We start from the raw sequence: 17,390 nt of genomic DNA on the forward strand, positions 1-17,390 counted from the left end.
TTTATGTCGAATGCGTTTCCAACACTATCACCCTAGAACTACTACTCACAGCTGATCAATATTCCTGCCCATCGTTAATTCAAGTCACGTCCGCGACATGGCGATTGGAACCCCCATAATCCAATGTCCTAGCAGTTATTTTCAGAATTTATACTATGCAATAAGTCTAACAAAAATATATACCATCAGCTTAGTTAAATTTAGAAAATATTATGTTACTTCTAAATGAAGAGTTGTTTTCTTTCAATTTTAAAAACAATATCGATATTAAAGTGTGTCGAGTTGATCGTGTTGGTTTCAAAGTTGATGCTATACAAAAGAACCCTTTAGGGTAAATAAAACTATATTTTTACGAGTATGTCACGGCCTATTTAAAATAATATTCAAAAAGTGCATTCCTTTTTTTGTCCGAATAAAACTCGCGTCGTTTATTTCGCTCCCATTGTGTCCGTTCTGCATCATGACCATAAATAAATAAACTTTTTTGTCGCAATAATGTCACGGTCAGCAATTATCAATATAGTTTAGGCTATAATTTGTTTTAGATCGCAATCGTTTGAACTTAATATACAATTAATATAACATTATTTGCAACAATAAGCTGACAAGGAAAGGGCGCGTTGCAGATGTGTGATAGCATCGTCCTAGATCTCAAGCGAGGTCTATAGGGGCGACCTTATGCATATTTTATATTAAGTCATTAAGTTGTCTTGTACGACTTGATACCTAATCGTTATTTAGTCGCAACAAGGATTGCTGGTTTACCAGGTTAGGCTAGGATCGACTGGTTAGCTTTGCCAGCCTGTTGATAATGTGGTCTAGCCGAATTTAACAGGTCGGCTTTTGGTTTGTCATGCTTTTGCAAATCAAGCAACATTTTAGCGCACGCGCTCATGCACGTCTACGTGCACGCAGCCGGTGTTTTCTTACCTCAAAAGTTGTGCAGCTTTTTAGTCAAAATTTCCGACTTTTTAAAAGTCTGATTTAAATTTCCGGCTTTTCGGATTGGCGCAAAATTTCTTGTTTTGCTATTTATGCGTAACTGTACTAATTACAAACTATAATAAATCAATTATTCGCTGTTCCAGCTATCCATACTTCCATATCGCCGCTGGCTTACTGCTTTCAATTTTAAAACCATATCTAATTGGGTCACGAGGATGAAGATCGATAAAGTATTTCTTTGAGTGTACACCCAATTAGCTGTTATAAAGAATCGTTTGTTGGATACTTCAGTTCGTAGTGAAGTTAAGTTTGAGCTTAAGCTCGTTACAACATTCTTGATGAGTACAAAACATAGACACAAGTGTCTTAAAAGTTAAAACAGTACAGTGGGCGATAAATGCTTGTATAAAAAAAAAAATTTTTTGAAAATCACTTTTATTAATTGACTGTCGATAAGTATTATATATAACTATAACATTTACAGATCCACGATCCCTACCGCTGGCTAGAAGACCCAGACTCCGAAGAAACCAAAGAATTTATAGAGGCAGAGAACAAAATCACGCGGCCGTACCTCGACGCCTGCCCCGTGAAGGCGGACATCAACGCGCGGCTCACGGAGCTCTGGAACTACCCCAAATACTCGTGCCCCTTTAGAAGGGGGGACCGGTATTTCTTCTTTAAAAATACTGGGTTGCAGAATCAAAAGTGAGTGTGCATTTTAGGCAAAGAGAATTTGAAATAGAGATGAATTATCAAGGTAAATTTATTGCCATCTTTCGACACATGATTAAAAGTTTTTGAACGACATTTGACTTTGATCCTTATTCTTTCATTGATATGTGTTAAATTTGTTAAACATAAAAAAGTGACGCCATCTAATAGATCAAAGGCTAAAGCATGAAACGAAACCGCCACTTTTTGATATTTAACAAATTTAATACTTATCAGTGAAAGAATAAGAATCAAAGTCAAATGGCGTTCAAAAACTTTCAATCATGTGTCGAAAGATGACAGCAAATTTACTGTACAAAATTTTCTTTGACAATCCACCTCTATTTCAAATTCTCTTTGTTTTAGCTTTTTTGTGTCTTAGTTGTGCTAGTTGCCCGTAGATGGCGTTAATGGTCTCGGAATTCCCTGTTGTTGAACTTCTGTTACTCCACTATAATTGTTTTAGCCAGCTGGAGATAGTCTACACTAATAAATACACTTCTGGCTGCCACGTTCAGTTCAGTTCAGTTCAGTTTTTTATTTATAAACATACAATACAGTTTACATGTCAATTGTCTTATAACTAAAAAGTTTATTAAATTTAAAGAACAGAAGACACACAACAGGTACAATAGGTACATTGGTAGGTAACTGATCTTTTCTATCGGTGAGTGCAACGATCCCTATGCAGAAACTCGTTTATGTTGTAGCATGCTAACTCGATAAGCATGTTTTTAAGTTTATACGTAAAAATAGCATCACTAGGCGAATTTGTAATGTTTGTAGGTATACAGTTATACAGGTTAGGTCCGACAACGTCGAGCATCGCGCGGGCCTTCGTTAGTCTTCGTCGAGGTGGTACTGAAGGTACTGACAGAAGGTGTTGTCTGCGTGACGGCCTTTTATTTCTCTCACCGTAAGTTTTATAATTTTGTAGGTTACACCGAACATATTTGCAGGCTGATAGGATAAAGACACGTGACAGGCATAGCCTAGTCTGAGGCCGCAGGATATCTTATAAATGTTAATAAGGTTTTTTCTTTAAAATACACAATTCTTATTCTTATAAACACACAGTTAAGTTGATCACACAGATAAGTTAGGTAAGTTAGGTTTGGCGTCATATCAGTCCTAGTCTAGTAAGTGGTGCTAGTAATACTACACAGCATGACGACGACGAATTTTATGAATAACTATTTATTTACTCACCATGGGAAAAAAAATGTCAAGCCCCGCCAAAAGTACATGATCACATTTCGTCAGGAACGCTGTATACGTACAGTTGACAGTAGACCAATGCCTCATTTATATAACTATCCATTTTACTCGTTCCAGTGTCCTGTACGTACAGGACAGCCTGGACGGCGAGCCGCGCGTGTTCCTGGACCCCAACACGCTGTCCGAGGACGGCACGGTCGCGCTCTCGGGCTCCCGGTTCACGGAAGATGGCGCCACCTTCGCGTACGGGCTGTCCGCCAGCGGCTCGGACTGGATCACTATACACCTGAAGGATGTGGCTACAGGTAAGATCTTGTATAAGTATTGTACGACAACGGGTTATCTCTGAATACGGGACGGTTGAGCTGGACGACTGGTTAACGGAAGATGGCGCCACCTTCGCGTACGGGCTGTCCGCCAGCGGCTCGGACTGGATCACTATACACCTGAAGGATGTGGCTACAGGTAAGATCTTGTATAAGTATTGTACGACAACGGGTTATCTCTGAATACGGGACGGTTGAGCTGGACGACTGGTTAACGGAAGATGGCGCCACCTTCGCGTACGGGCTGTCCGCCAGCGGCTCGGACTGGATCACTATACACCTGAAGGATGTGGCTACAGGTAAGATCTTGTATAAGTATTGTACGACAACGGGTTATCTCTGAATACGGGACGGTTGTGCTGGACGACTGGTTAACGGAAGATGGCGCCACCTTCGCGTACGGGCTGTCCGCCAGCGGCTCGGACTGGATCACTATACACCTGAAGGATGTGGCTACAGGTAAGATCTTGTATAAGTATTGTACGACAACGGGTTATCTCTGAATACGGGACGGTTGTGCTGGACGACTGGTTAACGGAAGATGGCGCCACCTTCGCGTACGGGCTGTCCGCCAGCGGCTCGGACTGGATCACTATACACCTGAAGGATGTGGCTACAGGTAAGATCTTGTATAAGTATTGTACGACAACGGGTTATCTCTGAATACGGGACGGTTGAGCTGGACGACTGGTTAACGGAAGATGGCGCCACCTTCGCGTACGGGCTGTCCGCCAGCGGCTCGGACTGGATCACTATACACCTGAAGGATGTGGCTACAGGTAAGATCTTGTATAAGTATTGTACGACAACGGGTTATCTCTGAATACGGGACGGTTGAGCTGGACGACTGGTTAACGGAAGATGGCGCCACCTTCGCGTACGGGCTGTCCGCCAGCGGCTCGGACTGGATCACTATACACCTGAAGGATGTGGCTACAGGTAAGATCTTGTATAAGTATTGTACGACAACGGGTTATCTCTGAATACGGGACGGTTGTGCTGGACGACTGGTTAACGGAAGATGGCGCCACCTTCGCGTACGGGCTGTCCGCCAGCGGCTCGGACTGGATCACTATACACCTGAAGGATGTGGCTACAGGTAAGATCTTGTATAAGTATTGTACGACAACGGGTTATCTCTGAATACGGGACGGTTGTGCTGGACGACTGGTTAACGGAAGATGGCGCCACCTTCGCGTACGGGCTGTCCGCCAGCGGCTCGGACTGGATCACTATACACCTGAAGGATGTGGCTACAGGTAAGATCTTGTATAAGTATTGTACGACAACGGGTTATCTCTGAATACGGGACGGTTGAGCTGGACGACTGGTTAACGGAAGATGGCGCCACCTTCGCGTACGGGCTGTCCGCCAGCGGCTCGGACTGGATCACTATACACCTGAAGGATGTGGCTACAGGTAAGATCTTGTATAAGTATTGTACGACAACGGGTTATCTCTGAATACGGGACGGTTGTGCTGGACGACTGGTTAACGGAAGATGGCGCCACCTTCGCGTACGGGCTGTCCGCCAGCGGCTCGGACTGGATCACTATACACCTGAAGGATGTGGCTACAGGTAAGATCTTGTATAAGTATTGTACGACAACGGGTTATCTCTGAATACGGGACGGTTGTGCTGGACGACTGGTTAACGGAAGATGGCGCCACCTTCGCGTACGGGCTGTCCGCCAGCGGCTCGGACTGGATCACTATACACCTGAAGGATGTGGCTACAGGTAAGATCTTGTATAAGTATTGTACGACAACGGGTTATCTCTGAATACGGGACGGTTGAGCTGGACGACTGGTTAACGGAAGATGGCGCCACCTTCGCGTACGGGCTGTCCGCCAGCGGCTCGGACTGGATCACTATACACCTGAAGGATGTGGCTACAGGTAAGATCTTGTATAAGTATTGTACGACAACGGGTTATCTCTGAATACGGGACGGTTGAGCTGGACGACTGGTTAACGGAAGATGGCGCCACCTTCGCGTACGGGCTGTCCGCCAGCGGCTCGGACTGGATCACTATACACCTGAAGGATGTGGCTACAGGTAAGATCTTGTATAAGTATTGTACGACAACGGGTTATCTCTGAATACGGGATGGTTGTGCTGGACGACTGGTTAACGGAAGATGGCGCCACCTTCGCGTACGGGCTGTCCGCCAGCGGCTCGGACTGGATCACTATACACCTGAAGGATGTGGCTACAGGTAAGATCTTGTATAAGTATTGTACGACAACGGGTTATCTCTGAATACGGGACGGTTGAGCTGGACGACTGGTTAACGGAAGATGGCGCCACCTTCGCGTACGGGCTGTCCGCCAGCGGCTCGGACTGGATCACTATACACCTGAAGGATGTGGCTACAGGTAAGATCTTGTATAAGTATTGTACGACAACGGGTTATCTCTGAATACGGGACGGTTGAGCTGGACGACTGGTTAACGGAAGATGGCGCCACCTTCGCGTACGGGCTGTCCGCCAGCGGCTCGGACTGGATCACTATACACCTGAAGGATGTGGCTACAGGTAAGATCTTGTATAAGTATTGTACGACAACGGGTTATCTCTGAATACGGGACGGTTGAGCTGGACGACTGGTTAACGGAAGATGGCGCCACCTTCGCGTACGGGCTGTCCGCCAGCGGCTCGGACTGGATCACTATACACCTGAAGGATGTGGCTACAGGTAAGATCTTGTATAAGTATTGTACGACAACGGGTTATCTCTGAAGACGGGACGGTTATTCTGGACGACTGGTTAACGGAAGATGGCGCCACGTTCGCGTACTGCCTGTCCGCCAGCGGTTCTGACTATACACCTGAAGGATGTTGCCACAGGTAAGGTAAGATACAAGTATAGTCGTGACTATACTTCTTATTCGTGAATCACCACAACGGGTTATCTGCGAAACTGGCATCTAATTAAAAAAAACGGATTATCTTATTTTTGCGCCACAGCAGATGGCGCTATATCACTAATAAGCAGTTTAAAGCTGTATCACATAAAATTTGAAATAGGTACGAATAATATTATTATTGATCCATCTACAATTCTTAAACATTTAAATCGAATAACATTTTTTTTCTGGTCAACACGGCAAGTAGTTCTACTACTCCTCGATAGATGGCGCTCCTGAATAAAATTGTTTGCATAATTGCAGTTTATTTTGTGTTACATCCTATATTTTTTGTTTTGCATTTACTGTTCTCTCTTACGTATATGCCTCAGAAATATTTGCGGTCTTCTTTATGCAAGATATTACTTCAATACCAAAGTATTTTTACATAATTATGTATTATATAATAATATTGTAATTCTCATGACAGGGGAAGACTATCCGGAGGTCCTAGAAAAAGTGAAGTTTGCATCTATGTCATGGACCAAGGACAACAAGGGATTATTCTACTCTGTAAGTACCACGCTCCGTCGGATCGGCTTTAATGAAGATCATGATTACAGTCTTAAGTCTTTAATAGTAGTGTAAATCGGGTAAATTATTATGAACTACTATTTTATACGAGCAAAACAGAACTAATAGAAACTTTAAGTTAACTCTAAACTAGCAACAACGATAAAAGTTTACACAATTACATGAAGTTTGTACACAGAAAGTCTAATCGAAAATTCTACAAATGGGCTTAAACATACCTTAACAAAAATCGTAAATATGCACATTGTCAATATAGTTTTCCTTATCGCTGCTGTAACCATTTTTACATATTACGTTACTGTGTCGAACATTTAAAGGGCCATATGTACTGTAAAACGTTGTACGATATATGTGCTAATAGGTAATTCGCAAGTCGTGTCGATTTAAAACACTCCCTTCGGTCGTGTTTTAATTTATCGCCACTCGTTTCGAATTCCCTATTTTTCGCACTTGTATCGTAATGCACTATTAACAAGGACAATAACGCTGTAAATATATCACATGTATAACTATTTATTTTGATAGTTCTGTTAAGTGCACTCAAATGGGCCTTGCCTTGTAACAGTTGTCTATTATATTAGTTTTGCATAAATTGACATACAACGACATTAATGAGCACTGATGCAATTATACATTATTTCATATTTATATATATATGAATGGTTCAAAAACCAATAGTGCTGAGAACTATGTCTTTTGAGAGGTCTTTATATCTGCTTCATTGCGTTCTATGGACGCCAAGTAAAATTTGATATACATGTAGATTTATGTCACCAACTATTGTCAGTGTGAAATCCGTGTACATTTCTAGCGTCAATTATTACTTGTTAAATGAGCAGTGTTCGATGATTTCTCGATATCAGCGTGTGTAAACAGGAGCTGGTCTTGGAACAATGTTCAATCAAGTCGTGCATCTTGAGTGTGAATTAAGTTGCCAATTTTGAACTCTCAAAATGATCTTTTATGATGTGTGAACAGAGGTACCCGGAGCAGACGGGCAAGACGGACGGCTCGGAGACGGAGGTGAACCGCGACCAGAAGCTGTGCTACCACCGGCTCGACACGCCGCAGGCCGAGGATGTCATCGTGGTCGAGTTCCCCGAGGAGCCGCTGTGGAGGATGTAAGGCTTTAGCAAAACTTTTTTTTTTAGATTTTGCTACACCAAATCGTGCAGAATGAGACTACAAATATACCTATCCTCTGATGTATGTTTTCTTTAACAGTTTTGAATGATTCACGGTTAGTTTCACTACACTTAAACCGAATGTATTTGGCAATCAAAGGGTTAAGATGCGACAATTCATGTGTTTGTTCAAAGTGTCAAACTTGTATATATAAAATGCCAATCGTCATACGTATACATGTTTCTTATCTATTGACAGTGACTGTCATACGCAGCAGATGGGCGAAGACAAACGCCAGTACGTAATTTATTTTTGCCATTCTAGATCTTAGAAAAAAATTGGAGTATATCGATTTTTTTTGTTTGTATATTCATTTATATTTTTGTTTAGAGTGGGTAATTTGTGTATTTTTTTAGAGGTAGGGCACTTTGAACAAACTATTTAGTCACATTTTGTGTAATGTTTTTTAGATAGATAAAAGTAATCATCGATTCCGAGGTTAATTACGAGGTATACCATACTTTAATTAGGTTGATTCGTATACTGCTCTCTCATTTTAGTCTATCTAGAAAACACAAGCAGTAGCGTAATGTAATAATATTACCACTATTTATAAGTCACGTCTCTGTCATCCTAAAGGCTCATCATAGGCACCAACCAACCAACCGAACCTAGTTCAGTTTAGGCAAAGAGATTGATTGTAATAGACAGGTAAAGTCCACCTCTTCTTCTTCGCGTTGTCCCGGCATATTGCCACGGCTCATGGGAGCCTGGGATCCGCTTGACAATTAATCCCAAGATTTGGCGTAGGCACTAGTTTTTACTAAAGCGACTGCCAGCTGACCTGCCAACCCAGGGGTAAAACTAGGCCTTGTGGAGATTAGTCCGGTTTCCTTCACCGGAAAGCGACTGGTAAATATGAAATGATATTTCGAAAAACTCATTGGTACGAGCCGGGGTTTGAACCCGCGACCTCCGGATTGCAAGCCGCACGCTCTTACCGCTAGGCCACCTGCACTTAAGAATATTTATTTTCTTATAATAATATTTTCAGCGGCGCAGAAGTGACGGACTGTGGACGTTACCTGATCGTGTCGCCGGTGCGCGACTGCCGCGACAACCTGCTGTTCTTCTCCGACCTCAGCAAGCAGCCCGACATCTCGGGCAAGCTGCCGCTCACGCAGATCGTGCACAAGTTCGAGGCGGACTACGAGGTATGCCACACTGGCGGCGTGTGCCGACTGCCGCGACAACCTGCTGTTCTCCGACCTCAGCAAGCAGCCCGACATCTCGGGCAAGCTGCCGCTCACGCAGATCGTGCACAAGTTCGAGGCGGACTACGAGGTATGCCACACTGGCGGCGTGTGCCGACTGCCGCGACAACCTGCTGTTCTCCGACCTCAGCAAGCAGCCCGACATCTCGGGCAAGCTGCCGCTCACGCAGATCGTGCACAAGTTCGAGGCGGACTACGAGGTATGCCACACTGGCGGCGTGTGCCGACTGCCGCGACAACCTGCTGTTCTCCGACCTCAGCAAGCAGCCCGACATCTCGGGCAAGCTGCCGCTCACGCAGATCGTGCACAAGTTCGAGGCGGACTACGAGGTATGCCACACTGGCGGCGTGTGCCGACTGCCGCGACAACCTGCTGTTCTTCTCCGACCTCAGCAAGCAGCCCGACATCTCGGGCAAGCTGCCGCTCACGCAGATCGTGCACAAGTTCGAGGCGGACTACGAGGTATGCCACACTGGCGGCGTGTGCCGACTGCCGCGACAACCTGCTGTTCTCCGACCTCAGCAAGCAGCCCGACATCTCGGGCAAGCTGCCGCTCACGCAGATCGTGCACAAGTTCGAGGCGGACTACGAGGTATGCCACACTGGCGGCGTGTGCCGACTGCCGCGACAACCTGCTGTTCTTCTCCGACCTCAGCAAGCAGCCCGACATCTCGGGCAAGCTGCCGCTCACGCAGATCGTGCACAAGTTCGAGGCGGACTACGAGGTATGCCACACTGGCGGCGTGTGCCGACTGCCGCGACAACCTGCTGTTCTCCGACCTCAGCAAGCAGCCCGACATCTCGGGCAAGCTGCCGCTCACGCAGATCGTGCACAAGTTCGAGGCGGACTACGAGGTATGCCACACTGGCGGCGTGTGCCGACTGCCGCGACAACCTGCTGTTCTTCTCCGACCTCAGCAAGCAGCCCGACATCTCGGGCAAGCTGCCGCTCACGCAGATCGTGCACAAGTTCGAGGCGGACTACGAGGTATGCCACACTGGCGGCGTGTGCCGACTGCCGCGACAACCTGCTGTTCTCCGACCTCAGCAAGCAGCCCGACATCTCGGGCAAGCTGCCGCTCACGCAGATCGTGCACAAGTTCGAGGCGGACTACGAGGTATGCCACACTGGCGGCGTGTGCCGACTGCCGCGACAACCTGCTGTTCTTCTCCGACCTCAGCAAGCAGCCCGACATCTCGGGCAAGCTGCCGCTCACGCAGATCGTGCACAAGTTCGAGGCGGACTACGAGGTATGCCACACTGGCGGCGTGTGCCGACTGCCGCGACAACCTGCTGTTCTCCGACCTCAGCAAGCAGCCCGACATCTCGGGCAAGCTGCCGCTCACGCAGATCGTGCACAAGTTCGAGGCGGACTACGAAGTATGCCACACTGGCGGCGTGTGCCGACTGCCGCGACAACCTGCTGTTCTTCTCCGACCTCAGCAAGCAGCCCGACATCTCGGGCAAGCTGCCGCTCACGCAGATCGTGCACAAGTTCGAGGCGGACTACGAGGTATGCCACACTGGCGGCGTGTGCCGACTGCGGCGCTACTGGCACTTATTTTTAACGACCGAAACTGTAAAAAATATAAGATTTTGGTATAATTTAATTTATTGCGAAAAATACGAACAAACGTTACAAATACACCACCTAATGCTTCGCCATATGGTGGTGCCTCGCCCTCGCTGTCGGTCCGTCTGTTAACTAGCGGCCTGTCTTACTAGAATCGTAATAGGTAGACTAAACTATTCAAATTTTTACAGTGTGTACTTTTATTGTCGCTGTAACAAATGTTACAAATACAAGAGGTCCAAACACAAGAAAAGATTTTTAGTGTTAATTCTTCTCCATTACAGCCCATCTCGCACTTAACCAGTCTTTTAGTAAACTGTAATACATTATATATATTTCATTTTCAGTACATCACGAATGAAGGGTCGGTGTGCATATTCCGCACCAACAAAAACGCGCCCAACTACCGCCTCATCAAGATCGACCTGCATAACCCCGCCGAGGAGAACTGGGAGACGCTCATACCGGTATTATAACCTACTCTATTCAGCTTTTAGCTTTTAACCCTTTGCGCTGCGCATGATTACGTAGTGTATTAAGTGCAAATTCTCGGGGGATAGCGGGCATTTCGCTTCTTCCAACATGATGAACCATGTAAGTACTTATGTACTTATATAGTAACCTGTGAATGTTTTTAAGGTACCTGTGTTAACAATCCATAACATCAACCGATCTTCGTCATGGATCGGAAAACGGAACATTGAAATGTCTCCTTGATAGTTTGGACATTTTTATATGCACATTTCGATGGCATTTTCGCTGATTTTGGCTTTGCAAAATAAAGTTACAATCAACGTATGGATGACACTTTATGTCTTAGTGCCTAACGTCAAATTGACAAAATCTTATTTTATAATCTATGAAATCGGTTCACATTTTAAGTTTAGCGCCATCTGCAATTAGTCGTTGCCAATAATTCGTTGGGTAAAAAGCTACCGTAACGTAGTGAATTCTAAACATGGCGAAAGACTGTAAATCCATCACGATTCAAGGCAAAAGGACGTAACTCCATAAAAAAGAACTACTAAGGACATCTAGTGAACTAAGAGCAAACTAAATTGTTGACTACATAATTTACTTCGACAGTACAGGTCTATACCCTTTATTCTCTTTGCTGTGACGAATATAACAAAGGTATTTATAAATTAACAGACCACTTAGTCATTCCATTGATCTAAACAGTAATATGTTTTTCCAGGAACATCCAAGTGACGTATTAGACTGGGCCTCGGCGGTAGACAACGACAAACTTGTTATACACTATGTCAGAGATGTGAAGGTAAGTTTCTACTAAGAATTGTAATTTTTAGATATCACTAAAAATTTGTACAGCTGTTATACTCCGTTTTATTTAGCATTAGAAAAAAGGTAAGCAATTTTGACGTGTCTTTTTATTGAAAAACGCTTTTTAAATATCAATAACTATTACTTATGAAAGCAAAAGAATGTACATTATCGTATATGACTTATAATTGTTACATATTTGCCGTGATTTATTTTTCAAAAGCGTTTTTGCTATTTTTAATGCTATAAAAATGAACTTTACATAGGTAGGTTTTTATGCAACTCTTAAGCCTGTGAAACTTGCTAGTCAGTGAGTGTTGAAGTCACCAGGATAAAATGAATGAAAACCGTGTTTCCAGAGCGTCCTCCAGCTGCACAGCATGCGGTCCGGCGCGCTGCTGCAGCCGTTCCCGCTGCCCGTGGGCTCCGTGGTGGGCTTCTCCGGCAAGAAGGAGCAGCACGAGATCTTCTACCACTTCATGTCGTTCCTCACCCCCGGCGTCATCTACCACGTGGACTTTAAGAAACAGCCGTATGAGCCCACGGTATGTTTGTTACTAACCTTCGAGCAGCGCCGGGAAGGGAGACGGCATTCGTACTATTTCCCCTCTGCCAAAGCATAGGTACAACTGTACCTATGGCGGTGCAAGTTGTGACTCGTCCGTACACAAACACAAAAAGAGATCGTGGTGTGCAAGATTTGTCTTTAACGTGTCTCATTTTCTATGTATTTGTGTCGTCATTACAGATTGGATTTTGTATGTAGTGAATGAGAAGTGCGACTGTGTGCACGTTTCCCCCCGCAAAAAATGGCAGAACGATTTGTACGGTGACATATCGCTTGGGCTCCTCCCTTCCGACGTGTCGGAAGCCGGTGTTGCTCGAAGTTACTAACGTGTGATCGGTGAGCACGCAAAATTCATTCTGTCAGTCCGGTACGAAATTTTGTTCGGTGCTTTACCCTAGAACATTGAATACGCATTTTATTAGATCAATTGACAAACTAATATAATCAGACAATAATGGAACATATCTTACATTTAATTCATTTTCCCATGTGCCAAAAAGTTAACCTTTGGTATGCCGGAACGTGGATCCACGAAATCCCGTTATACTGCCGGAACGCGGATCCGCGTACAAACGACTGCACGCGATTTTTTTCGTTTTTTAATAACTTGTTAAGGTTAATAGGGTCGAGAATAGTGTTATATAATTCTTATTGAATGAAGCTAACTTCGGAGCGATCCAAAACCATTCAATTTCGTTCAAACTTGTCGGTACGAGTTCAAAACATACAGTGCTTTGGTGTGGTCGCTGGCGTACGTGTTGTGATTGTTTTCCAGGGGTTCAATTGGAATAAAAGTAAGTAATACTTTGTTTTTGTTGTCTTAGATTCATGTTTTATAGTTATATAATACAATTTTACAAAAACATATTGAAAATTATCTAAAAAAACGAACGTAAACTTTGCTAGTAACGGTCATTCTCAACCAGGGACCGGACCCGCTTACCCTAACCCGTTCAAAAACCCGGGTTATTGTAAAGCTGTGTTCCAAAAACCGCTTCATTTCGGTAAGCTTTTGATTGGCTTACCGGTTAAGAAGCTAATCCTTTTATTTGAATTAATTCAGGTTAGCGCTTACCGATATTAAAAACCCGGGAAAGGGTTATCGCTTCAAGCGCTGATTAAATACGAACAAGCTGTTTTAGCTTTTACGTAAATTGCATATGGTCTATTAACGTAGCGCCCGACGCGAAACACGGCGGTTCCATTCCCTACGTGCACGTGCGAGTGCGCGGCGCGGCGCGGCGGCAGTCGGTATTTGTCAAAGGCTTTGTAATTTGCCGACCTAATATTGCTAATTCAAACAAAAGTGTACGTTAAGTCAAGTAGCGCACAACGTAGATTTCAAAACACATGCTAAGGTTTAAGGCAAATTACCTAATATGGTAAGGCGTTGCATTGATTTTGGTATATTTTTATTTAGTACCTATTACTCCTATTATTGTCACTTTCTTTATCGTTTGCTGTCTCTGCACATCTCGTGTGTCAGTGGAACTCATCAATGGCTTCTAATAATTTTATCGAGTTAGGGCTCATTTTAAAGGTCTTGACGAGTTCTTTACGATACACATGGTGGAGAGGGTCTGATGGTGGAATCGGAAGGTGTCGATGGAACTCATCGATAACTACTAGTAATGCTATCGAGTTAGGGCTCATTTTAAAGGTCTTGACGAGTTCTTTACGATACACATGGGGGAGAGGGTCTGATGGTGGAATGGGAAGGTATCGATGGAACTCATCGATAACTACTAGTAATGCTATCGAGTTTGGGCTCATTTTAAATATGTTGACGAGTTCTTTACGATACACATGGTGGCGAGGGTCTGATGGTGGAATCGGAAGGTGTCAGTGGAACTCATCGATAACTACTAGTAATGCTATCGAGTTTGGGCTCATTTTAAAGGTCTTGACGAGTTCTTTACGATACACATGGTGGCAAGGGTCTGATGGTGGAATCGGAAGGTGTCAGTGCAACTCATCGATAACTACTAGTAATGCTATCGAGTTTGGGCTCATTTTAAAGGTCTTGACGAGTTCTTTACGATACACATGGTGGCGAGGGTCTGATGGTGGTATGGGAAGGTATCGATGGAACTCATCGATACCTACTAGTAATGCTATCGAATTTGGGCTCATTTTAAATGTCTTGACGAGTTCTTTACGATAGACATGGTGGCGAGGGTCTGATGGTGGAATCAGAAGGTGTTGATGGAACTCATCGATAACTACTACCTAGTAATGCTATCGAGTTTGGGGTCATTTTAAAGGTCTTCACGAGTTCTTTACGATACACATGTTGGCGAGGGTCTGATGGTGGAATCCGAAGGTGTTGATGGAACTCATCGATAACTACTAGTAATGTTATCGAGTTAGGGCTCATTTTAAATGTCTTGAAGAGTTCTTTACGATACACATGGTGACGAAGGTCTGATGGTGGAATCGGAAGGTGTCAGCGGAACTCATCGATGACTTCCCATAATGCTATCGAGTTTAGGCTCATTTTAAATGTCTTGACGAGTTCTTTACGATACACAAATGGTTGAGGTTCATCATTTTTGAAAACCACATTTCCTAAAACCTTTAAAACGACATCCATGACAACTTTTATGACAAGTTGCATGGCCGCCATCTTGGATTCCAAAATAGTCATGACTTTCGAAATCCGCACTCCCTAAAACCTACAAAACGACATCCATGACGACTTTTATGACAAATTGCATGGTCGCCATCTTGGATTCCAAAATAGTCATGATTTTCGAAATCCGCACTCCGTAAAACCTATACAACGACATCCATGACTAATTTTCTGACATATTTCATGGTCGGCATCATGAAATCCAAAATGATCATCTTTTTCGAAATCCGCACTCTCTAAAACCTATAAAACGACATCCATGATGACTTTTATTAAATAGTACGTGGCCGTCATCTTGGCTTCCAAAATAGTCATCATTTACGAAATCCGCACTCCCTAAAACCTATAAAACGATATCCATGACGACTTTTAAGACAAAAAGCATGGCCGCCATCTTGGATTCCAAAATAGTCATGATTTTCGAAAGCCGCACTCCCTAAAACCTAAAAAAACGACTTCCATGATGACTTTTACGACAAAATATGTGGCCGCCATCTTTGATTTCAAAATGGTCATCATTTTCGAAATCCGCACACCCTAAAACCTATAAAACGACATCCATGATGACTTTTATTAAATAGTACGTGGCCGTCATCTTGGATTCCAAAATAGTCATCATTTTCCAAATCCGCACTCCCTAAAACCTATAAAACGATATCCATGACGACTTTTATGACAAAAAGCATGGCCGCCATCTTGGATTCCAAAATAGTCATGATTTTCGAAATCCGCACTCCCTAAAACCTAAAAAACGACTACCAAGATGAGTTTTATGACAATATGTGTGGCCGCCATCTTTGATTTCAAAATGGTCATCATTTTCGAAATCCGCACTCCCTAAAACCTATAAAACGACATCCATGACGATTTTTATGACATAGTACATGGTCACCATCTTGGACTCCATCCATGACGACTTTTATGACAAAAAGCATGGCCGCCATCTTGGATTCCAAAATAGTCATGATTTTCGAAATCTGCACTCCCTAAAACCTATATAACGACATCCATGACGATTTTTATGACATTATACATGGTCACCATCTTGGACTCCAAAATGGTCATCTTTTTCGAAATCTGCACTCCCTAAAACGAATAAAACGTCATCCATGACGACTTTTATGACAAATTGCATGGCCGCCATCTTGGATTCCAAAATAGTCATGACTTTCGAAATCCGCACTCCCTAAAACTCATAAAACGACATCCATGAAGACTTTTATGACAAATTGCATGGCCGCCATCTTGGATTCCAAAATAGTCATCATTTTCGAAATCTGCACTCCCTAAAACGTATAAAACGACATCCATGACGACTTTTATGACAAATTGCATGGGCGCCATCTTGGATTCCAAAATAGTCATGATTTTCGAAATCCGCACTCCCTAAAACCTATAAAACGACATCCATGAAGACTTTTATGACAAATTGCATGGCCGCCATCTTGGACTCCAAAATGGTCATCATTTTCGAAATCCGCACTCCCTAAAACCTATAAAACGACATCCATGAAGACTTTTATGACAAATTGCATAGCCGCCATCTTGGACTCCAAAATGATCATCATTTTCGAAATCCGCACTCCCTAAAACGTATAAAACGACATCCATGACGACTTTTATGAAAAATTGCATGGCCGCCATCTTGGATTCCAAAATAGTCATGATTTTAGAAATCCGCACTCCCTAAAACCTATAAAACGACATCCATGACGATTTTTATGACATGGTCACCATCTTGGACTCCATCCATTACGACTTTTATGACAAATTGCATGGCCGCCATCTTGGATTCCAAAATAGTCATGAATAGTCATGATTTTCGAAATCTGCACTCCCTAAAACCTATATAACGACATCCATGACGGTTTTTATGACATAGTACATGGTCACCATCTTGGACTCCAACATGGTCATCTTTTTCTAAATCTGCACTCCCATAAACCTAAAAACCGATTTACATGGCGACTTTTATGACTTACTGCATGGCCGCCATATTGAATTCCAAAATCACCATCATTTTCGAAATCGGAACTCCCTAAAACCTAAAAATGATGATTTTTATGACAAAGTGTGTGGCCGCCATCTTACTAAAACCTGTTATAAACCGGATACAAATAAGCATCTATACAGTAAGTCAACATTAACGAAAAGTACTATTACGTCGGTAGTTACAATATACCTATCGAATGAATTACGTAATGCCCATCTCTCCCGCGGTGCCGCAGCGGCGGGGGAAAGGCGCGGGAGAGGGGTAAGGCTTACCCTAAACCGAAAGGTTACCG

General features: G+C 43.7%; 1 protein-coding gene across 1 annotated transcript in view; it reads left to right on the forward strand.

Annotated features, from left to right (window-relative positions):
• The window catches only part of LOC133518811 (prolyl endopeptidase), a 51,135-nt gene that overhangs the window by 25,734 nt on the left and 8,011 nt on the right, over window positions 1-17,390 (forward strand). Inside the window, exons 3-10 of the mRNA XM_061852531.1 lie at window positions 1,430-1,653; window positions 2,995-3,182; window positions 6,544-6,626; window positions 7,626-7,768; window positions 8,827-8,986; window positions 10,969-11,088; window positions 11,820-11,900; window positions 12,265-12,450. Coding sequence (XP_061708515.1) covers window positions 1,430-1,653; window positions 2,995-3,182; window positions 6,544-6,626; window positions 7,626-7,768; window positions 8,827-8,986; window positions 10,969-11,088; window positions 11,820-11,900; window positions 12,265-12,450 — 1,185 coding nt within the window. The remainder of the gene's footprint in view (window positions 1-1,429; window positions 1,654-2,994; window positions 3,183-6,543; window positions 6,627-7,625; window positions 7,769-8,826; window positions 8,987-10,968; window positions 11,089-11,819; window positions 11,901-12,264; window positions 12,451-17,390) is intronic.

This window comes from Cydia pomonella, chromosome 6, assembly GCF_033807575.1.
Source record: "Cydia pomonella isolate Wapato2018A chromosome 6, ilCydPomo1, whole genome shotgun sequence".
Taxonomy (NCBI): domain Eukaryota; kingdom Metazoa; phylum Arthropoda; class Insecta; order Lepidoptera; family Tortricidae; genus Cydia; species Cydia pomonella.